Source organism: Dioscorea cayenensis, chromosome 15 (assembly GCF_009730915.1).
Source record: "Dioscorea cayenensis subsp. rotundata cultivar TDr96_F1 chromosome 15, TDr96_F1_v2_PseudoChromosome.rev07_lg8_w22 25.fasta, whole genome shotgun sequence".
NCBI classification, from domain to species: domain Eukaryota; kingdom Viridiplantae; phylum Streptophyta; class Magnoliopsida; order Dioscoreales; family Dioscoreaceae; genus Dioscorea; species Dioscorea cayenensis.
Window position 1 is genome coordinate 18,405,274 of NC_052485.1, and position 25,109 is coordinate 18,430,382.

Sequence of the window (25,109 nt, forward strand, 5' to 3'; positions counted from 1 at the left end):
AAGTTATTAACCCAAACATGAAACTAAATTGTACATAAATATAGGGTTATGTTGGTCCTGTGAAATTATTTGCACTATATCTCACAATATGCAAATATGTTTGTAAACTAACGACCAAGCTTGATAGGTTTTGGGGACCGATTTGAGCTAGCTCAAAATTAATTAAATAACTCCCGATAGAAATTAGTGAAAAAAATTTACTTGAGTTAGGCACAATTTTAATTTTGGAAGTCAAGTTTAGCTTAATTTAGTTTGGATTATAGAAGCTAGCTAAAATTAATTAAAATGACTCCGATAGAAATTAGTGAAAAATTTTACTTGAGTTAGGCTCAATTTTAATTTTTGAAAGTCAAGTTCAGTTTAATTTAGTTTGATTATAATAATCCAAACTAAAAACTTAGTTCGAAAGTAAAAAGTTCATTTTACAGCTTTAATTTTTTTTAATAAAATATATAAATTATATAATATTTGCAATATGTCACATGGGAGACAATAGGATACCAGTTAAGCACCCACCCACACACTTATCCCACCAAACCCTTTTTTAGTTTTTTTAAGGGAAAACCCTATTTATTAGAATAATGAGATAATAAAAAGAAAATATTATAGGAAAATAGCAAGACCGAACAAGCCAGTTCAGAAATAATAACAACTGAATAGGGCTATTTAAATAAGTTATTACCCATTGTGCATTTTTACGAAAGACTTGAGGGCGTGAACATTAAAGCATAGCCTTAGGACTTTTCTGATCATTCCTTTACGTTTCTTGATTTTTTTTTTGGTATAAAAAGAGTAGGATTTTGTTTACAAGATGCATTACTAGTTACTCCGTTGACATGACCCATGTAAACCATGTTTAAACTTTCATTAGTATTAGTACGGACTTTGCATTTATTAGTTTTTTTTAATGAATAAATTATATTTATTAAGAGAGAGAAAAAAGTACATAAAAGTATACATTTGAAGTACCAAAGCAACTGATTAAGTAACTGATAAAATACACTAATCATAGAACAAACAGGTTACAAGAATCACACAATGCTGAACAAAAAAAAAACACTCAAATTAGAGAGGAAGAGAGGTCCCTAGAAGAGCTCGGGGTACTCGTGTTGCGGTAAGATCAACCAGGCTATCTTTTGTTCAGCAAAGACTACTCGCGCACCCTTCCTGGATACTGCATTTATTGTGTGCCAAATAAATTAACACCTTTTAGAATATAAATTAATTAATTATTAGATAAAACAAAAGAAGATTATATATCTCAGAATAGTTAGCATTCTATTATTAATTATTATAAACTAACAAAAATATGAAGTGCTACTTTAATTTCTACGAGCTTGCTATATTTGTTTATTTAATATATATATATATATATATATATTATAAAAATGCTGAAATTGGTAAAAAAATTAATTCTTTTTAAGTGCTACGAGGTGCATTTCCTAAGCTATTAATAAATTTATGTTCTTGGTATATACAAAAAATTTCTAAAAATCAAAGTGAATTAAACCTATTCATAAATGATCTAAAAAACAATTATTCACCAGCTTATATCAGAGTGTCAATTTATTTTTATGAGTGAAATACATTTTCAAAGTTGAGACTTGTTTCATACACATAAACATTGATTCACCCTCATTTCTACCAACTAAATAACCATAAAACAAAGTTATATCTGCTCATATGAAGATAATTGACAATCCTTCCCATATTATTCGATCAGATTTGAATGTGATGCGATGGAAGCGTTAGTAAGAATATATAATTATATTTTATTGCACCAATTATCGTACCCTTGTGTCATCAAGTATGAAAATATTACCACCCTACCATTTAGAGAGAGTGATGAACAAGCCTATCAAAATTATCATTGATTTCCATGCACAAGTAGTTAAGTTGTCCACTTCTTATATCTTATATGATTATTTCCATGCACAAGTAGGTAAGTTGTCCACTTCTTATATCTTATATATATATATATATATATAGCCGTAACAATCAAATCTTATCTAAATTGGGCTTGAAATCAAACAGGGGCCAGCGTTAGGGCTAAATAAATAATAAATGCTATCCACCCACAGTTTTAAATTTTTAGAAATCATGGTAGATAGAAATTGGTCAGTAAATGAAATGGCAGTGAAAATTACTTGATTAATTGTCTTTCTATAAATAGCGGCCAAAGGAAAGAGCAAACCATTCATTCCGGTGGTAGTTGAGTGTCAGTATACTAAACTAATATGGCTATCCCAAGAGCATTTGCTTCCCTCTCTCTGGCCCTGCTCCTAGTTGCTTCTCCTCTTTGCTGCATGGCAGACTTCATACTTTACTCTGGGGAATCCCTCCTCTCGGGCCAAGCCTTGTACTATGCGAGCTACACTTTCATTATGCAGTCTGACTGCAACCTGGTCGAATATGACAACGGCAAAGCAATATGGGCTTCCGGCACTAACGGCCGAGGCACTAACTGCCGCGTCACTATGCAGAGTGATGGTAACCTGGTCATTTATGACAACAACAACAAGGCTGTGTGGGCGAGCAACACCAACGTGGGACAAGGCCACTATGTCCTCATCCTCCAGAAAGATCGCAACGTTGTCATCTATGGCGGTGCACTCTGGGCAACCAACACCAACAAAATTGGCGCCTCTGGCGTTATGTTCATCGAAAGTAAGGCCACCATCTTTGGTGCTTTACCTGCTAATAAAACTACAGCAGAAGCTAAGACTGCAAGCATTTCCATGGTCGTCAACAAGTGAGATGCTGAAGCTCACTGAACAATATATATAATAAGCGCATCCATCGTCGTCGTTCATGCATGCGAAAGTTATGAGCAGTAATCGGCTTATATATATAGCCGGTGTGTTTAATTAGTTTCTACTGTTGCATGCTGATGGTAATGAGAAGGTGATGCATTCTATGCCTCCTTGCTTCTTCAGTGCTTGCCCCTTCCAAGCTTCAAATCATGCAGATCTAACTACTACAACTACTAATAATAACTTTTTATAAAATTATAAAATTTAAAAATTATATTGGGATTTTTCTATTTTGTGCTTTTTCCTCATGAAACTTATATATAATTGATGGAGTGATTGAAGACATAGAAGCTGCTTCTAATCAAGACTATGTTTGAGTAATTAACTGAAGAAATTCAGTGATCCATGCTCAGCTGAAAAAATTCAGGAATCCATGTTAGTTCAGTTGGTTATGTTTTTGGAGGGAACAGGTGAGGTTTAATTTGGAGGGTCTAGATTTGATCATCCGAAGATGTTCATTAGTTCGAGGCAATCGGGTCATGTTTTTATCGAACTGCTTAGTCAAGTCACCAAGTGTATTGAGTCCTGTTACTTATATATATATATAGTCAGTTCTTGTAATGTAAAATATAGAAAAGTATTCAGTAGAATGGTGAGAGGGGAGGATGGGACTCACTGTGCTTGCTTTGAATCTCTGATCTTCAGATCTACAATTAGGGCTCGTTTGGTGCTTTGCAATAAAAAGATTTTCCCTATATAGTCTTTCACTGTAAAGTCTTTCCCTGCAATTACTTTCCGTGTAAAGTATTAAAACAATGTTTGGTATGTATGACAAAAATGTAATTGAAATGCATGTAAAGTTAATTCCTTCGCTTGGTATGGATAGGTTTCTATGTAAATTTTATATGCATTCTCAATAATTGCACAAGAGTATTCTAAATCCTTAAAACTTAAATCATAGATTGGAAAGATTATCGCCAGTTGCATCTCCTACCTTGGACCTAGACGTCCCTATCTTCTCATCCTTCAATTTTATCACATTTTTTTATGATGACTTTGATGTAGTGGCTCTCTTCTAAATTAAAATGTTCTCTTTTCACAAAGCATAGTCTTATATATAATTGTACAAGAGTGTTCTAAATCCATGAAACTTATATCTTATATTGGAAAGATTATCGGCAATTGCATCTCCCCGCCTTGGACCTGACGCCCCTATCTTCCGCGATCCTTCAATTTATCACATTTTTATGATGACTTTGATGCAGTGGTTCTCTTCTAAATTAAAATGTTCTCTTTTCACAAAGCATTGTCTTATATACATTGTATTAATTTAATTTTTTCCTTCCTTAATTTAGAGCTTCTGTCAAGTTTGTTTAACTAATAATAAATGAATATACTATATTTTTCACCATTATTTGATGTCATCAAAGATTAGGTGATTATTTTATATATAACAATAGTATGCTCATCAAATTTTCTAAGTTTATTGATGATCACGTGACAAAACTTTCAAAAAAATTTCATATCAAACTATTAAGAAAGCTTATTCACATGCTCATAAATAATAAATATTTTCAAATGCTTGTTTCTGTTATACAATCTCAGATGCAGAGAAGAAGAACACTAGACAAACAGGGAAAACAGAGGAGGAAAAACAAAAATCAGCCATATATTCACAGTAAAACAATATTTTTTAATAACAGTAATACAAGCTATTTAAAAACGAAAACTCAAAGTGGATGAGTCAAAGCAACGGGCTATCATAGTAATCAACTAGCAGCTTAACTCATCGGTGCCTCGAACTTAAACAACTTCATCAGATGATGAGATCAGAACCATCCATTTCAATCTTTAGCCTCTCCTCAGTCTTCCTTCCTGTCTCACAAGCAAGTGAACTGGCTTTCAAATATACAAACACCAGAAACAAATCCGGAACCTTAACTAATAAAACAAACAACATCCAGACCCTTTATAAATAACATTCAGACATCAAGCTCTGATCTCCTTCCTATAGACAAACTTAACTTTAACTCTTCTGGCCTTGCTTCAATTATCTGCTAACAATCTCAACCTTGATTGAAGCCTGTATATACCAAGCTGACACCTAAAATTGCAAAATCTTTTCTCATCTAAACACTTGGTGAAAATGTCTCCCAACTGTTCTTCTGATTAGCAGAATATCAATTGAACTTCCTGATTCATAACCAGCTCTTGGTCAAAGTGGAATTTGATATCTATATGTTTTGTTCTGCTATGTAACACAGATTTTTTAGCTATTTCCACACAAGCTTTGCTATCACAATAAATCTTAATTGGTTCCTGAACAAAAACTCCATAATCAATCAGCACTTGCTTCATCCAAAGACCATGACAACAAGCTGCATTCAAAGTAATGTGTTCTGCTTTAGCTGTAGATAAAGCTACCACTTCCTTCTTTCTAGAATACCAACACACAACTCTAGAACAAATATTAAACATTCCTCTTGATGTACTCTTTCTGTCTAGTAAATGTCCACCGTAATCACTGTCAGTAAATCCTTTTAAAACACCACTTACATTTGAATTATACTAAATCCCATAATCTATTTTATAAGACAAGTATCTGAGAATATGTTTCGATGCACCATACTGAACTTTGCAAGGCTTATTCATAAACCTTGATAAAAAACTGACAACAAACATTATATCAGGCCTTGATTGTGTTAAATATAATAGCTAACCAATCAAACTTCTGAATTTTGTTACATTTGTCATCTCTGATTGTTCAAACAATTGCAGTTTAGCACTTGGAGTTAAAGGCACAACCATAGATTTGTAGTTTTGCATATTGAAGGATTTCAGCAAATCCACTACATACCTCCTTTGTGAAATGTGTATACCATACTGATCTTGCCTAATTTCTAGCCCCAAGAAATATGGCATAAGGCCTAGGTCATTTATTTCAAATTCACTCTTCATTGCTTTGCATAATTCAGCAACCAGCTTTATGGAAGATCCCACATAAATGAGATCATCTACATACACATAAGCCAATAACATATCTTCAGTTTCTTCTGTTTTTCTATATAAAGTATGTTCAACAACACTTCTTTTAAATCCCTACAACTGAAACCAACTGTCCAATCTTCCATACCAAGCCCTTGGAGCTTTAACTAATTTATACACCAAGTGTTCTTTTCCTGCAATCAAAAATCATCTTGGTTAACTAACATATACCTCCTCTTCAATTTCACCATTAAGGAAAGCTGATTTTACATCAAGATTAAATTGACCACCCTTTAATTGCAGCCAAAGCCAAGATAATAATCACTGTATCCAATCAAGCTATAGGTGTAAAAACTTCCTCATAGTCTATCCTATATGCTTGTATATAACCCTTAGCCACCAATCTTGCTTTGAATTTTTCTACATCTCCATTGTACTTGTACTTTGTTTTATAAATCCATTTGACTCCAATTACTTTTCTATCAGGAGGCAATTGACACAAGTTCCAAGTGCCATTTTTTTGTATAGATTGCATTTCTTTAGCCAGAGCCTTCTACCAATTTTTTGAATGTTGTTCTTCTTCAAATGTAACAGGATCTGATATTGTGAGAGCAAATGAACAGCTCTCGTAAATGTCTCTAAAAGATCTAACTCTCTGTACAATTGATTCATCCACTAATGTCTTCTTCTCTTGTTCTACTTGTGAAACTAGTGAATGATTGCCACTTCCATCTCAATTACTGCTGCAGGAACAAACTACTAGACAACACACTATTCAATATAATATTTGGCATTTCAGTCTCTTTAACACTCCAATCCCACTTTTCATCTTTAGCAAAATACAAATCTCTACTAATTATCACTTTTTTTGTTACAAGATTATATATTCTGTATGCTTTTACAGCATAAGCATTTCTCTAGATTTCTAAAGTTCTCTCCATTCAGCCGAAGAACAAGTTCTCTGCCCCTTTCACGGATGTGCTTAGGCTGAGCATGGGCAGAGCACAACCGTGCACTCCTCGTGTATTTCTCTACTTGGATACTTAGCTGATTTTTACCAAAGTCTCGAAAAGGGCACGGCTTAAGCACACCCATGTTTAGACCGTGCTAAGCTTGAAAAGTTCCTTTTATTGCCCAGATCTAGGTTCTTAAAAGAAGAGTTTCGCCAAGGTTTTGGGGATCCACTTTGGACAATCACCGGGGTTGAGACAAGACTTCACCACACCTTTTGGGATATGAATATAGAGTTGGATGCACCTTTAAGAAGATTTTACAATAGAAAGAGGAAGTCATGATTTCTTATTATTTTGTACTTCTTTCCCTTTCTCATTTGTATGAACTCATGAGGGGCTAACTGTTCCACAGTGCCTCAGACTATGAACCTTGTTGTTTAGTGTACTTTACCTAACCTTCTTTCAATGGTCATGGAGTTTTAATGTGTTCTTATGTTAAATCTTGTGTTGTATAACTTGATGTGCCTAAATTGCGTGGTTGTAGCTATGAAACTTGACATGTGTCGATTATTGTAGTTGTAATTTCCTTGTGTGATTGCAAAACCTAACGTATAAGAGACCCGTAATCACAATTGCAAAACTTGACCTATAGGAAAGCCATAGATACAACATTGCTTGTAAGCACACATAAAAACTTTGAAATGCATTTGATAGTCATTAGAAGCAAGTCAGTACACTAATACACTTGGGAATTAGTTTGAAGCATTACTTCTCATTGATTACACATTGTATCAGTCTTCCCATATCCTTTCATCCTTCTTGATTATATCACTTTAGTTTATTCACAACCAACCCATTTTTTTTAACTGACTAGAAATTAGAGGAGAGATTAGTACTAGAAGTCTTAATCTTTGTGGTTCGACAACTCTATCCCTCACAGTGTACCAGTTTATTACTTGATATGATCCGTGCACTCATAGAAAGTATATTTAGGAAAATTTGGATTCTAGTGATCTAGTCATTGTTTATATTGTTCATATTTACGTATTTTTCTTTTTTTTTCTTTTTACCATTCTTATTTTATTATCTTTATTTTGCTTTTTTAATTTGCTTTTGTTTAAGGTTTTTATTTTATTTTGTTGACGGAACACTTGTATGACCAGAGGAAACTCTTCATCTCCGTTATTAAGCCTTGTCCTTCTTTCACGAGAACAACTATGAATTGAAACCAAACTTCATATAGATGGTACAGAATATGTGATAGTTTAATGGGTTTCAAGATGAAGACCCATATGAGCACTTGAAGAATTTCTTGGAAATTTGCGATACTTTTTAAAGGTGAACAATGTGTCCGAGGATGCGATTTGTATGAGACTCTTTCCATTCTCAGTGCATGATAGTAACGCAAGTGTATGTGCCAATCAGGTAATAAAGTGTGTGTAAAGTAGAGTGTCGGTGGCCAGGGAAGGAGGTGAATACTAGCAATGACTCTATACCCAAAAAATAGCCTAAATGATGAGTGATGAGTGTCTGAATAAAAACAAAAAAAGAACAATGAAGAATTTGGGAAATAAATGAGAGAGAAATCAAGGAAGAAATTGATGTTCGGGCATAGCATCCCTCTAGGGTTATGAGGCATAGGATAATGGTTGTCTAAACATGCAATTCTATTTGACCGTGAAAAGGTTTCGTAAATATACCTAACCTTGATTTCTCAGGTGAAGTTGAGTATTATTTGCTTTGCAGCGCATGGAGAACATGAGGATATGATTAGGGTGAAAAAGAATAAAACAGGTGTCACACACACTGTAGCATATTTATCGTAGCTAGAGTCATCAGTATCTCATTCACTCGCAATCGATTACTATAGCACGGTGATTGGCCGCAGCTAATCGTAGCGACGCATCGTAGCGATTGGAGAATGTTTGACATTTATTGATTCAAAAAGTTTGACCTAAGGCATACGGCCTGAATGCAACCCGGTATTGACCTCTTTAACAACCCCGGTATACATTGATTTGTGGCATTATAAAAAGCCTCTTCTAGGGCAAAACAAGGAAACTTCTTCTTGGCCTTTTGGGAAGCCGCGACCATACTTTCTTGAGGCCTTCCGGCCATTTTTGGCGATGATCCTTGTGGGAAACGAGCACACATTAGCACCAAGAGGTAGAGGAGCAAAGGAGAAGGAGTTGGAGTAAAGTTCTAAGCCACCATTACATCACTATGCGAGGCTTCATCGATTCAAGGAGATCAAGATCATAGAGGGAGTCTTCTTGCTTCTTTATTGTCTTTCTTTTCCTTGTATGTTGTATAAGTATCTCTCATCATGAGGGATTAACTTATTTTGGTGCTTGGATGTGGATGAACCCTAAGGTTTATTCTTTTGTAAGAACTTGGGATGTTGTTAGTCATTTAATTTGATGGTTGTTTGAGATTCAATCTTTCATGCTTTCATGTCTAGAATTACATTTGTGGAGAAATCCGTAATTCTTTTATGAGTTGTACACGTAGATGTGACCTACTCACATGTACTAGATTTAGGAGAGATTGAAAAGGGATTCTTGTGCCGACACGCTGAGAGATCGGGTGTTGGTAGCCTAGTCGCCACTCTCTCTCAAGTTGGGGATAAGATGGAGAAAAGAATGCTGAAATCGGGGCTGAAATTGGCTTTTAAAGGGCTGGAATTGGGAATCCACATGCCCGTGTGAGCGCCTGATAAGTACTTGTGCAATAAGAATGCGAAGCGTTCTTTCCTTGTGTTGAGCATTACTTTTTCGGGTTTGAAAGCTAATATGGGTATATTTATAATACTTTCATGCGAATAGGGGTTGTGAGGCCGAATATGAGAGAAAGAAGCCAATGTGGGTCATAATGCACCAATTTGGAGGAAATCTTGCTAAGGTTCAAATGCGAAGACATAGGTCGGGTTCGAGATGCGGGAATATGTGCCAACCTCCTTATATTCGAAAGTTAGCACAACTATTTGGAGGGGCACAAGGGCAAATCACATTCAAGCATTCCGACTTGTGCTTATAGAACAAGATCTCCACTAACATGTCCGTTATTGAAGAAGCAAAGCGATCCACCGGGCGTAAACATGTGCCCGCTTACGCTACCTCAAGAAAGCATGGATTTGGGAGTATTTCGGGGCGGTACTGTAGTAGGGTATTGTAGCAAAAATTGTAGCAAGAATACTATACCAGCACTATTCACAACCGGCCGAGAAAATAGGAAAACAGAGAATCCATACGGGCATGTGGAAATTCCACACGCCCATGTGAAAAATCCACAGGGGCGCCCATACGGGGTTGTGAAATCCCGATTCCAGCCTTTAAAAGCCGATTTCAGCCCCGATTTCAGGATTCTTTTCTCCATCTTTTCCCCAACTTGAGAGAGGGTTACAGTTAGGGTTTTAAGATATATTGGCTAGGGCTTTGGAGAGGTTCTACGGCTCCAACATCATGCACCGTTTGGAAGAAAATTAGTGGGAGAGCTTTCGTCAGCACCGATCCGGCGAGGTGTATCCTAGGCCGGACAAAGGGACTCTTCCGATGAGTAGAGGACTCTCCACAAGACCATCGTCATGACTAACAAGGAGGTTTTCTATGGATGCTTTGATTTTACATTCAATTTCATTAATTGTATCTAGCTCCATGGAGAGCTAAACCCCAAACGGGTACTTGGGTATTGCTGAACCCTAGGATGTATTCATTTCATTGAACCTCTTTATTATGCTTTTCAATTAGTTGATGTTTATTGTGAGTTCCAATCTTGTATGCTTGATTGTATGAATACTCCCCCTAGAGTGACACTAGGGTTGAGAGTTCTTCTTGGTAACTCTTGTGAGTGAGTGACACACCATAAGAGTTAGACAAAAGCTAGATTGGAGAGGGTTGAGAAGGTGAGTCGAGAGGTAGCGAAGTGTCCCCTTTCCCCTCTGGTGTGATCTATCCTACCTCCACATTCCAAGAGTTCTTTGTGGCTATAGTAGAGTGAATGGGCTATGGGATGACCTTCCACGGGGCTTAGTTATGAGTGCAATGGAGTAAAGCGTTGAAGTGATTTTTAGCATCTAGGGCTTAATTATGGCTAGGATCTTTCACCGGACCAAAGGGTTAGGTCTATGCATAGGAATAGGGTTTATCATTTGGAATCCCTAGAGCTCATTGCAATTCTATACGAGTGCTAGGTGTTGGGATTGTTCGATTTCTCCTCCGGGACATGTATAGAGTTAGCCATGGTTGACCTTAGATTTGGGACTATGCAATTAAGGATTTCCATGACTCACTATTGCATTAATTACGAGTCATAATAAAGGTTTCTTGCACTTGAATTGATTTCCCTAGGTGGAATAATATCCGGGTACCCCATCTTTATCGATTGCCTTACCTTCTCCTTTACTTGTGCTCTGTTTCTTGTTGTTTTTACTTTTTGAGAATTGAATCATGTGACACATATCCCTATTCATCTTCCACATTAGTTAAGAAATAACTTAAGTGTCTTTATTCCCTACTCTCGTGGATACAATACCCACTCATCTCGGGATTATTACTCGACACCCGTGCACTTGCGGTTTACACGCATATACGGACTTGTCAAGTTTTTGGCACCATTGCCGGGGAGTAGGTATTTAGAGGTACTTTGCACTTTGTTTTCTTAGCTATTCATTTATTCATTCTATTTCATATTTTCTTATTCTATCATCGTTTTGATTTCTTTTTCTTTCTTTTTGGGTGCAGCTCTAGGTTATAACCCGAGGGAACCCCTCCATACTGATTGAAGGAGACCCCGAGCTTGAACGTACACTTAGAAGAAAAGGGAAAGAACCTATGCAAGAATAGTCTAATCTAGCTCATTTGGAAGTAGAAGAATCTGAAAACAAGGCAGAATAGAATGAGCAGCAGCGGACATTATCCGATTATGCCAGACCTTCAGTATTGGTGACACAATCGAGCATTGTGTGTCCCCCGATTACAGCTCAGAACTTCGAGGTGAAGCCGACATTCATTCACATGTTGCAGCAATCCGCACAGTTTAATTGTTTGGCCAATGAGGATCCAAACAGTCATATAGAGAACTTTCTCGAGGTGTGTGATATGTTGAAGATAAATGGGGTAACGGATGATGCCATCAAGTTGAGAGCCTTCCCATTTTCCTTGAAAGGGAGAGCAAAGCAATGGCTAAACTCATTACCTAGAGCATCAATTACCATATGGGAGGAGATGGTAGAAGCTTTTCTTGGCCGTTATTTTCCTCCCAGAAAATCTGCAAAGCTTAGGAATGGGATCTCATCCTTTGTACAATTGGAATTGGAGTCTCTATTTGAGATGTGGGAGAGGTTCAAGGAGGTCTTGAGAAAGTGCCCAGAACACGGATTCCCAGAGTGGATGACTGTTCAGACCTTTTACAATGGTCTGAATCCGAGTACAAGGCAACTCTTAGATGCGGTAGCAAGAGGTACCTTAAGTAGCGAGACTCCCGTTGAGGCCTGTCAATTAATTGAAGAAATGGGGTTAAACAGCTACCAATGGAATGCCAGGGAGAAGAAAAAGGTGGTTGGTCTCCATGAGATAGATGCAGTGACTTCGTTGGCGGCTCAAGTGGAATCATTGAGTAAGAAATTAGATCTTCTAACTTTGAACAGAGTAGCGGTCGTGATTAATTTCACCGGGTGTAGTGGAGGACATGCTCCCTCCGATTGCCCGATATCTATTGGTGATGCATCTTCAGTTTAGAATGTCAATTTTGTGGGTAATGGCATGAGGAATCAAGGAAATCCATATAGCAATACCTACAATCCGTTGGAAGAGTCATCCCAATTTCTCGTGGAGCAACCAAGGTCCACAAAAGGCCATAGGGCCATCGGGTTTCTAACAACAAGGCCTAAATGTGGAAAACATAGTTTCAGGTTTGGAGACCCGAATGACCGATTTGGAGAAGGCTTTGACTAGGTTTGTGTAATCGTCAAATACAAGGTTTGAATCAGTTAAGGCTACACTTCGTAACCATATCGCCTCCTTACATAATCTTCAAAATCAAGTGGGGCATATTGCGAAGTTCTTATAGGAAAGGCCACATGGAAGTTTGCCAAGCAATACCAAGACCAACCCTAGAGAGCATTTGAAGGCGATCACTTTGAGAAGTGGTCGTGAGGTTGACGGTAGGCTTCTGATAAGTGTCTAAATGTAGATGTTTTCAAGCATATATCGTATTTACTTTGCATGTATTTTGTGAGGTTTGATGCCCATTTTGCGCTTAATCGTCTATTATTTGCTTTGTAGGGCACAAGGAAGCCATGGAGAACAAGAAGATATCATTTGGGCGAAAAGAGAAGAAAACAGGAATTTCATACTACCCCCATACAACCCAGTATGGGGGTCGTATGCACTGTAGCAGCGGATTGATTTGGAGTGTCTGCCCAGATTTCCATACTACCCAGTATGGGGGCCGTATGCACCCAGTATGGATTGCGAATCTAGGGTTTTTGGGTGCTATACGACTCCCATAAGACCCGTATGCTCCGGGGGGTATAAATACCAACTTTTAGGGCAGAAAAAGGGAACTTTTTGGCTGGACCTTTTCTTGGCCGACTTTGGGGAGATCACTTAGGAGATACAAGTGAATACAAGTATTGTAAGAATTGAAGTTTTCGAAATAAAACAAATTAGTAATAATTTAGTGGTGAGCTTGAAGAGCATTTCTAAGTGTTTTATTTTTTCAATATCACAATTTTCAAATAGATATTTTGAATTTATAAAACATTTCATGGGCACACAGGTTAAAAAAACACTTGTAAATATAAGATAAAGAATGTGTTCAAGAATAGAGGCAAAATTAAAATCACTGTGTTTAAGGTTGCACAAATTATAAATGGACAATTAGTTACATCAAAAGTAACTAATTAGAAAGAGATAAAGAAAGATGCTTGTGCACATTAGTGATCCTTATTAGATGTACTATGTCCACCACTTCAATCAAAATCATTGTATGGCCATGATTGCAAGTGAGATCCTTGTGATGCACAAGCAGCCGTCCATCTTCATCAAATTCCCCCCTTCTTTTTTTAATTCTCTCTCTATATTTATAATATATATATATATAATATTAATTCTTATCTCAATAATTAGAGAGGAGTTAATGAAAATTATGTCCCAACAAAGAGGAAATAAAGCAATAACATGATAGAGATAAAAAAGCGAGTGAAGAAGGCTTATTATGTATTTAATTTTTATTAAATTTATTTATGTTAAAGTATTATATTATTAGAACATCAAGATGATGTCTATCAATGGGAGGTGTTAAGAGTAATATAGTACTTTTTATAAGAATAATTAAACAATTTAATAAAGGGTGTGTTTTGAGAAAAATTTTTATAATAGAAAAAGAATAAGTTGAGGCGATGTGGGGATGAGGCTCTATTATTACTCAAAAATAGGTGGGTCCCTTTGTAATAACGCTATTTCCATCACTTCCACCTCCCTCTTCTCTAATTTTTATTATTAATAATTATTTTTTTAAATCACCATGAGAGAAGAGAAAAAATTAAAAAAATCTATAAAAAAATAGTTTTTTATTAAAAAATCACAGATTATTATACTCACAATCTACATCACATTCATGATATTATACACAACTTAATAGCAAATTATAGCTCTCATCTTCAATAATTCATTCATATTGGTCCTACGTTTCTCTAATTGCTGTTGATCCAAGCAATTATAGAAACGTAGGTCCAATCACATACTTTCTCTCTCTTTATATCTTTCTTTCTCTTGTGAGTTGTGATTTGATTCTAGCTACTAGCAAGCTAGGCCTCCCAAAAACCTTGTGCATCATAATTATAGAGAGCTAATACCTTTGTTGCAATCGACAGATGCCCCTTCCTCCCAATCTTCTCACCATGCAACTTTAGTTGAAGAGAGATAAAAAAGAAGACTTTTTCAAACCATTTTAATGAAAAAATTGTTGAGGAACATGTTATAATTTGTAAAGCATAAGATCAACAATAAACTCATAGCAAAGGGAAGAACAAGAAGAAAAGAAAGCAAGTATTATTTCCTAACAAAGTGCTGCTTCACAACTAGCAAAAGGTTTTGAGTAGGAATTGTAGTGCAGTATTAGGATTTCGTTGTTTCATTGGAAAAAATTGAGCATAAAATAAACAAATCAGACCTTATAGTTGTTCTTTTCTATAGTGAACCCCAACGGTGCAGCAGCTTGCTCAATCTTTGCAAGTATTTCGGTTGCTGGCAGTCTTGACACAAATCTTGTCTCTCTTTTAACTAGACCCTGTTCAATATTCCTCAATCAGTAAAATCTTATCACATATTCATAGTTGACATAAAAAGGGTAAATAGCAGGCCACAACACACTGAATTAGTTTGAAGAAATAAACTTTCGGTCTCCAACACCCATTTCATAGAAGACAACATCTATTAGTGGGCATACTTGTACTGTCTCCAATTACATCATATCCAGGCAACAAATTCAATAAGAAATTATATGATGTAGTAGAGTAAAAAAATAAGTTCTTGAAATAGGCCAGGTCTCAAGGAATTCTATCAACTCCATTGAATGTCGAGAATCTAGATATGTACAAGCAGAGAAATGTCAGAAAATAACAGACTTTGGGCTAAATTAATTTAATAATTAATCAAATCACAGACTTTGTGATTTGATTCTAGCTACTAGCTCCAAACATAAAACATGAGTTGGCTGTCTCTTGTGTAACAAGAGATACAAACTGTTTAACCAGCACTAGGTGCACCAAAATTATTAAAACCTCATTAGCTATGTCATTTTGAAAACCATGAACACATTGAGAGAAATTAACTAATCTGCCACAACTATGACTCACTTGCAATTGACTCCAATAGTTTTTGTTTTCCTTTAAAGCAACAAAGACATGCCACACATATTATTTTAGATAAGAGACATGATCATATGCAAATACGGCCTTGACTATTATCATCCCCCATTAAAAATGCTCAAGAGTCCAACAATGTGAAACTAGGACGAACTATCAGTTCAATAATCAAATTTCTTTGAACTAATCAAAGATACTCCACTTAATATGTTATCTGCTACACTTTAACTATAAAAAAGTATTGAATTAAATGAAGAAACAAGCAATGGAAGGAAAAGTTAAAATAGAGGTAAAATAATGCAAACTCAAATTGTTTATTGCTACCACCATACAGAGACAAAAGGGTCAATTTCAAGTGTGGTGGAATATTCCAACAGATATTTGAAGGAGTGATAGGAATGAAAGGTAAAAGTCACACCAAGGGAACAAGTCAATTATCAAATTTAACTAATCATGAGAAACACGGTTAGGCCAAACATAAAACATGCAAAAAAAAAAATTATAAAAAAGGTTGTGCATGCAAAAGGTGGTATTACACCCATCATCTATTTATTTTTTGTTTTTTGTTTAACTTTGTAATTTATCATATAACTGGTTGAATTGTCTTCCCTAATTGAGTTGATAAAATAAGAGGGATTCTTCTATTTGAACTCTGTCTCACCATTCAATCTCAGAACTATAAATTGAGTCTATAATTCTGTCTTTTGACTGGTAAACGCTGGTTTTACCATATAAAATTAATGATATGGGGTACATGTTTGACTCTTTTATTTTACTGTTCTTGGTATATTAATGCAATATAATGCTTGGTGTACAAATACATTAATTGGTTAATTGCATGGACAGAGTACAGTGACCATGTTTCTATGATTGTATTTATTTGCGTTCTTTCATGCTCATTCAACTTGTTCACAACTTGAATGAATTGTCATTTCTCTCCCAAATTTTTGACTAATCTTTGAAGGTGTCCAATGTTAAATTCTTTCATGGAGAAATATGTTAATTTCAGGGTTGATCTGTGATCCATTTATATTCCGGCCAAATTATTAATTGTATGCGCTATATTATTTAAGCATCATTGTTCGTATTGCCTATGATTTTGTTTAATGAGAGAAATTCATATCTCAATAAGTCCAAATCTTGAATTTAAAATGATATGACCGTATATATCATTCCTTGTTATTTAACAGTTTGGTGATAAATCATAAATGATTGAGCTACAATGTGATGTTATTCTAGTGTTTGGTGCAATGCATCCTCTCGTAAATAAAAATTACTCAACAATTCTAAATATTTATAGGATTTCTCTTCAATGATTTACTATTCTTTCTTAAAAAATATAAAAGGGAAATGAAAAGAAAGCATGAAAAGAAGGAATAGAAAAAGATTCAGAGCTAAAGTGCTAAAGAATCGGAGTTCCTTGTACACAAGGTTATGCTCAATAGGCTACAATTTAGAGGGTAGAAGTCCTTATGAAGGTTACTATCAGAAGTTAATATTTCATAAAAGCCTAAGCCTGGGAAGTGGGAACCAAGGGAAAAAAAGAAAAGAAACCATCTCATCTTGTGAAGACAACAAAATAAGGCAAGCATGCATGTGCAGATGTGCTCAAGACCTCACAGAGCTTGGAAAAGCATCTGCTCACGTTGCTTGAAATTCATAAATCAAAGATTAAAAAACATGGAGAAGAAGATTAAATCAAGAGAACACCCTAATACATCCCCAAAAAAAGTAACGTGGTTCACTACATCTTTATCTTAAACATCAAAATGAGAAACAAAGACCAGACCATAAAAGACCCTAAATACAAAATCATATCAAAGCATAGATCTAACAATAGCTCCATGCATAGACCTACAAAACTAAATCAGGGACTAAATCGCTCAATTACAAGATAAACTTTAAACAACTCCCACAAAAATGGAAACCAAATGATCAAAATCAGTGGAATCACTGATTCACTATTAAAAAAAACAAAAATAAAATAAAATCAACAAAGATCCCAAAAAAATTAAGGAAAAAACCCATTATTAGATACACCAAAAAAAATTCTAGCTAAAATTTTCAAACAAATGAAAATGGCTCTACAAATGCTTAGATCTCTCAAAATAAGAATAAATAAAAGAAAAAAAATCCCCAATTATCAAAATAATTTCAGAAAACTTGAAAAAATAATTCTAGCTAAAATTTTCAAACAAATGAAAATGGCTCTACAAATGCTTAGATCTCTCAAAATAAGAATAAATCAAAGATCAAATCAAGAAGTTGACTTCTCATTGTCCATGAACTTGTCGCCATTTGTCAACAATCAAGTAGAAGATGAGTGCATTAATATATCTCTTTCAAACTTGCTAAATACTTAGATATATAAGTCAAATCACTTAAACATGCAACAATCAAGTAGAAGAAGCAGTGAGGAGCATAAATTACCACACTGATAAAGTAAAAAAATATAGAAGATTGTGGACAATACTATCATTAATGTACAAAATTGAAGGGGATATTAATATTAAAAAGAAGCTTTAGCAAACTAGATTAGAAAGAAATGCAACAACTTGAGAAAAAAATATCAGACTCTTCATAAATCATCTTAAAAAAATTCACTTCATAGGTAACAACAAGAGTTTGTTTAAAAATCACTTCAAAACATTTATTCAGTTCTCCTAACCCAGCCCAAGCCAAAAGTTCTATTGGAAAACTGGACGGGTAAGGAACAGTCAAAATGTAGCTCGTAAAGTCTTAATAGGACATGGTTTCTATACAAATATACGCACATGTGGACAAATCACATTGTGTTTAGCAGAATCAAGAACATGATAATATAACACACATTGCCTTTACAGAAACAGAGCCATAACCAGGAGACCTAGATCATATTAAAATAAAAATTTAAGCAAAATCAAGTAAACAAATCATTAAAGAATAAAAATATTACAGACACAAGAAAGACAAGTGTTTCAAAAGACAGAAAAAAAAATTATAAGGGTTTTAAAGGATAAGAATATGGTTGAATCAAGAAACAGAAAAAAGAAGATTGAAACTGAAAATCTAAGTAAAAAATACTTTAAATCATCTTCAGTAGAATATATCTGAGCAAGTGTCTTCAGAGGTTTATAGATCGCAAAAAAATATTTCATGCCTCTCAAATTTTTTCTTCCTCAACAAAAGGGAGGGGTATTGTCCTTTCGAAGGCTTACAAAAGTAAAATAGTGCTCCTAGTTGTTCTCAAGTTGTATTAATAAACCAAAGTCATGTAGTATGTATTTGAAGAAAATGCAGCACTTTTCAGTGGGTTACATGAAATTCAAGTCTAATATAGACTGATTTGCACAATCATGTCTATCTTCTCATGCATCCTAAATCACTTCAACAATAAAGATTATGATAAATGAATAATAAGAGATCTATAACAAGCAGATGGAACATTTTAATCATTCAAAATTAATCAAGTATTGATGAACCTGGCAGGGTAAGTAATCTCCAGCTTGGTAATGTCCTTAGAAATAGACTTCAAGAATATTTCCGATGGCTTAACCTGCGGCGACAACTTCAATCCCAAGCTGCAACAGCACAGAACCTCCACATAAATCTAAAAGACACCAACAAAGAGTATAAACAAAATCCTACCTTTTCTTCAAAAAATGAAAGCTCCAATGCTACTTTTAAAAGAACCTGTGGATTTTACTCTTGATTTATAATTCTGTTGACCTTTTTCTTTGATTTATGATTTTTCTGGTGTCCTTTATTTTCAAATTTATGCAAATCCCTGCAAAATGTTTTGATTGCTTAAATAGTCATCATGCTTGTCAGTTAACTACAATATTTAACTACAATTTTCCACATCTTAGATTATGAAGGAATCAAGATATAAAATTCCACAATCACACACATAAAGATATGTATCATAATATATCTGCAAAACAAGATATAAGAGCATGTAAATAAGATAGGAATCCAAGGAATTGGCAAAATAAGAGAACTGCTGAGTAGTTATCATTATATTGAAAAGCTAATAATTCTTGAAGTTGAATTGCATAGTTACATACAAACCAATAAAGCTATGGATAGAAAGCAATACCAACTAGGTATACAAACATCAATCAGCATAAACAACAAACTCTCTAAAAACATCTATCACTCAAAAACATAAATTAGTTTTTAATCCACAAGCTAAAGATGTGAAGATCCTTGCCGTTGAGTGTCATATTTATCACACTACCTAAAATCTTATGCACAAACAATAACAAGATGGCATAATAGTTCCAATCAACAAGAACATCAAACACTAACCAACTTTCAAGCAGTAAAAAGTAAAAACTAGCTTTTCATCCACAAAGTACATACAAAGATCCATTAAGTCAAACTAGGCTTTTTACAGTCATAATATCCAAAAGCTGAAAACTGTAAACCTAAAGCTCAGTGTCCAAGAGTCAACTAAACATAGAATTTTAAAAACACCAAGACTGGTCTTACATAACACAAATAACAAAAATAACACAAAACAATTACTCTCTATAAAGTCCAACTAAAACATTAATCATGACACTGGAAAAGAATTATACTGGTCCAACTAATGAAAATTGCATTCAAAACAAAGTCGGATATTGAGATATTGGATGATCGATACAAATGAAGAAAGTATGGAAAGAAAGTTGTGAAGAATGGCCAAAGGCACGATAATTTAGTTATCTTACCTGTTAATATTAATATTGACTTCAGCAAACCATATGGTTAAGTAAACCTGCAATGGAAGTCAGAGCAATTGTGAGTGAGAACACCTCTTCTTAAGAGATAGACGAGTAACTTCGAAGCTCTGAATTAATGTCTCAGATAGATTCAGATTCAGACATCAAGTTTAAGATGCACAAAACAAAAAATTAATGTACAATACTTTTCCGACATCTAACATTTGAGATAAAGATGACCAAACTTATCATCGCCTATTAGACTTTAAGAGTTGAATGAAGTAATCCTATTAAATCATGAGTTTATTTGTAGATGTTACCAGATCATAAGTAGCATGTATCACATTTAGTATGTCATACAACAAAAGCAACTCAAATGCTAAATAAGGGAAGAAACTTAAAACAATAGCAAAGATCCAAGTGCACTCAGCATGCTCATGGACACCAAGTAGCCAAGAGCCTCCTTCACTACCTCTTAATTCCTTCTAGAGCAATGACAAGGTCCCCTTGCTTATATATTGCAAGTGCACGGGTTTGTCGAAGTAATAATCCCGGGTGAGCGGGTATCGAATCCACAAGGAGTAGGGAATAAAAATACTTCATTCGATTCTTAGCTATGTAAAAGATCAATGATAATGAGTGTGACAATGATTCAATTCTCAACAGTAAAAGCAACAAGTAAAAGAGCAAAAGTAAAGAAGGGGGTAAGGCAATCGATAAAGATGGGGTACCCGGATAATGCTCCACCTAGGATAATTATTTCAAGTGCAAGATCCCTCTATTATGCTTCCTAATCAATTCAATGGTGAGTCGTGGAAATCCTTAATTATATAGTCCCAAATCTAAGGTCAACTATGCCTAACTCTATACATGTCCCGGAGGAGAAATCGAACAATCTCAACACCTCGCACTCGCATAGAGTTGCAATGAGCTCTACGGATTCCAAGTGATAAATCTCTTCCTTATAATAGACCTAACCCTTTGGTCCAGGTGGAAGGTCCCTAACCACAATTGAGCCCTAGATACTAAGATCACCTCAACGCTTCACTCCGTTGCACACGTAACTAAGCCCCAGCGGAAGTTCATCCCTTAGACCATTCACTCTATTATGGCCGCAAAGAACTCGAGGAACGGAGGTAGAATCTATCACGCCGGAGGGGAAAAGGGACGCTCCTGTACCTCTCGACTCACCCTCTCAACCCTCTCCGACCTAGCTTTGTCTAACGCTCGTGGTGTGTCACTCACTCACAAGGTTACCAACAAGAACTCTCAACCCTAGTGTCACTCTAGGGGAAATATTCATACAATCAAGCATTCAAGGTTGGAACTCACAATAAACATCAATTTATTGAAAGCATAATAAAGAGGTTCAAAGAAACAAATACATCCTAGTGTTCACCATACCCGAGTACCCACTAGGGGTTTAGCTCTCCATGGAGCTAAGTACAATCAAAGAAATAGAATGTAAAAGCAATGAATCCATAAAGAAACCCCCTCGATGGTCGTGTTGATGGTCTTGTGAAGAGTCCTCTACTCGTCGCAAGGGATCCTTTATCCGACCTAGGATACACCTCGCCGGATCGGTGCCGACAAAAGCTCTCCCAATAAACTTTTCCAAACGACGCGCAATGTCGGAGCAGTAGAACCTCTCCAAAAACCTAGTCAATACCCCGCGAAACCCTAGCCGAAGCCCTCTCGTAAGTTGGGGAAAAGATGGAGAAAAGAATACCAAAATCAGGGCTGAATCGGCTTTAAATAGGGCTGGAATCGGGCGACTACACGGGCGTGGATGCTCCACGCACCCGTGCGGAATTTTCACACGGGCGTGGATAATTTCCACACGCCCGTGTGGATTCTTTGTTTCTCTGGTTTCTCGGCCAGCTGTGAATAGTGCTGCTACAGTGCATGCTGCAGTGTTCGGCCTCACAACCCTACCTGCATAAAAGTAGCATAAAAACACACATATTAGTGTAAAAACCCGAGAAAAGTAATGCTCAACATAAGGAATGAACGCTTCGCATTCGTATCGCACAAGCACTTATCAAACTCCCCCACACTTAAGCTTTTGCTTGTCCTCAAGCAAAAACTAAAAACGTTATGTGCATCAATGAAGAAAATATTGGAAGTGCTTGGCCTTAGGTTCACCAAAGTATACAAAGAGAGCATTCTACAAGTAAGGAAAATTTCAACATTAAAAACAAAAAAAATCAAACCTCTAGCTAAAAACTTGAATAAAAAATGACAACAAACCCGAAATCGTGTACGTGTGTGAACTCACTCAAAACAACCCAAGGTATACTCCTCAAAATTCTAAGTACAAGGGACTTATTTATATACAAAAGTGACAACAATTTCAAAGATGGTAGTAGCTTCACACATCCTCTAAGGTAGCCCTTTCCAAAGCGGCCGCTAAGGTGGCTTTCACACTTTCGAGGTGGTAGCTCTTTATACCGGAGTGGTAGCTTTCACTCATCCTATGAGATAGCTCTTTCTCTCATTAGGGCATAGCTAGTATCCGACTTATGAGAGTAGCTTCATACTACATAGGTGGTAGCTCTTTCCACCCAACAAGCACAAATAAACAATAAAATATTTTTGTTCTTTCTTTTCATTTTCCTTTTTGAAAAATTTTACACAAGAAAAATAAAACCTAACTAGTCCCTTTAACATCGAACATGAGTTTCCAATAGAGTTTAAATAGTGAGTAGTGCACTAAGTGTAAATCGGGCAAAAATTCCTAGAAATTCAAGCAAGAACTAGAGCATGAAACATTCAATGTTAGAAATTCTCCTAATCTCCAAAATACAATCATTGCAACTAAGGTGAACCGCCATTGGCTATGTGAGCATATATAAATCAAGAACAATAGAAAAGATGTGTGCACTATGAAACTTCCCCTCACAGTTAAGTTGTACATTGTCCCCAATGTACACATGCAAGCTCACTAAAAAAATATAAATCATTCAAAAGCAACTGTGGGAGAAGCAATCAAAACAATACTCCCCTGACTCCTAGTGTGACGTTTGATAACGGTGGGAGTAGGGTTCCAATGGGTTGTGAAGCTCACATGGCCAAGTACCTCAGTACCTTGGCCGTGCCCATGATTAACTCTCAATTCCCAAGAAGACAAGACCATCTGCACGCATACACAAGGGGTTAAGTGAAGCTCAATAAAGACAAAATAAATCGAGTGTATATAAAAGATGAAGCAATGAATGCAACTCTATGATGCGAAAATGAAAATAAACTCAAAAGGAGAATCCTTTCTGAGTGAAAAAGTCTAAAAACAGGAAAAATAAAATAAAATGCAAGAAAGTAAAGGAAAATTCAAGTGTCGGTGCTGCTCTCAGTCTAGCATAGTGTCCCTGATGTTTGATGTACTCTGCCAGGATGTGCTCTAAATGAATCGGTAAGCACTGTACCATCGAGTACAAGTACAGTATCTCCTGACGGCTCAGGACACCAGTGCTATCACCACGGCCATTCACCGACCTACTCATAATGGCATGCAAGTATCTGTATGCAGGTCGAGAAAGGCACATGGCCCTGGACACCCCTTGCTCGTACTGACCGTGACCACATAACACTTTGTAAGCTCTCTGCGGAGGGTAATCAGTCGGTAACTACGCGTACTCCTCTGTATCTGTGAATGCCTCCTCGTACAAGCCAAGTAGTACTGAAACTGCGTGATGCTCAAGCTATGGTGGTGTCCAAATACTCTGAACTGAATGGTGTCCACACTGTCGAAGTTCGCATACGATCTATCGAACTCGAATGATGAAAGCACCTCCAGTGCAAACTCTCGGATGGCTGGCTCTCTAATCGTCAGCAACTGCCGCCAACCACCTTCCTAAACGAGATCCTTGATCTCATCAGTAAACTCATCTCCCTGCTGCAGATCTTGCAATATAGTCGTGTCTAAAAATCGAGTCTGCCCAAAACGGAGCATCGATAGGCGCTCATAGCGAACCTGATGCTCTGGAATTGCAAACCGCATGCCCTCGGGCCTAGGAGATGACTCACGTGGTCTCTTATCAGCTTGCTTCTTTGACCTAGGTGCCACAATCTGCAAAATTCAAATGAAATTGATCAAACAAGTTGATAAACCAATGCTGCAGAAATCCACACGGTCGTGTGGAATTTCCACACGCCCATGTGGATCCACGGGGCGTGAGAACCGCACGGCCACGCTATAAAAATCCAAAAATACAACTCAAAAATTCTTCTAACTTCGTTCTAGATATAAATCATCATTCTAATTGAAGAAACGAACTATTTACAACCATATTAATCGATGGAAACATTGAATTGGCAAAAATCATGAGAAATAGGGCTTACCGATGAGACGGGAAGAAAAAGTGAAGAATCGGCCAGAAAACCTTGCTAAAATTCTCCCAAATTGGCGCTATGGAATCGGAGAGTGATATGAAAGTGTTTTCAGTCGAATAGAAGTTGTGAAGGGGGAGAGAAACTGTTCTTCTTTTAAAGAAAACTCACGACCCTTGGCATTCTGTGCAACCACACGGGCATGCGTTAATTATCCACGCCCGTGCGTCCTCACTCCAAAAACACTACAAGGGCGTGCGCACGCCCCTGTCTCCTTTGACTCTGACTGCTCTCGCACGGGTGTGTGGAAAACATCCACACCCGTGCTCCCGAATCACAGGGGCAGCCGCACGCCCCTGTGGCTTCTCTGGACATCCGAGAAAAATACTAAGTGTTACACACGCCCGTGCGGAAATTCCCTACGGGCGTGGACATTCACATGCCCAATTCACCAGGGCAGCAGCATGCCCTTGTGTCTTCTAGGAATAGAGAGAACTCCTCTACAGAGTTTACTCACGCCCGTGCATAATTCACAAGGTTA

General features: G+C 36.4%; 1 protein-coding gene and 1 non-coding gene across 2 annotated transcripts; one reads left to right on the forward strand and one right to left on the reverse strand.

Annotated features, from left to right (window-relative positions):
- Positions 1 to 2,207: 2,207 nt before the first annotated feature.
- On the forward strand, positions 2,208 to 2,935 carry LOC120278032 (mannose-specific lectin-like). Its single transcript, XM_039284923.1, has one exon. The coding sequence runs from the start codon at positions 2,238 to 2,240 to the stop codon at positions 2,754 to 2,756; it is 519 nt and encodes a 172-aa protein (XP_039140857.1). The 5' UTR covers positions 2,208 to 2,237; the 3' UTR covers positions 2,757 to 2,935.
- A 9,026-nt stretch (positions 2,936 to 11,961) lies between these two features.
- On the reverse strand, positions 11,962 to 12,068 carry LOC120278298. Its single transcript, XR_005541635.1, has one exon. It is a non-coding gene; the product is annotated as a small nucleolar RNA R71 (small nucleolar RNA).
- Positions 12,069 to 25,109: the final 13,041 nt, after the last annotated feature.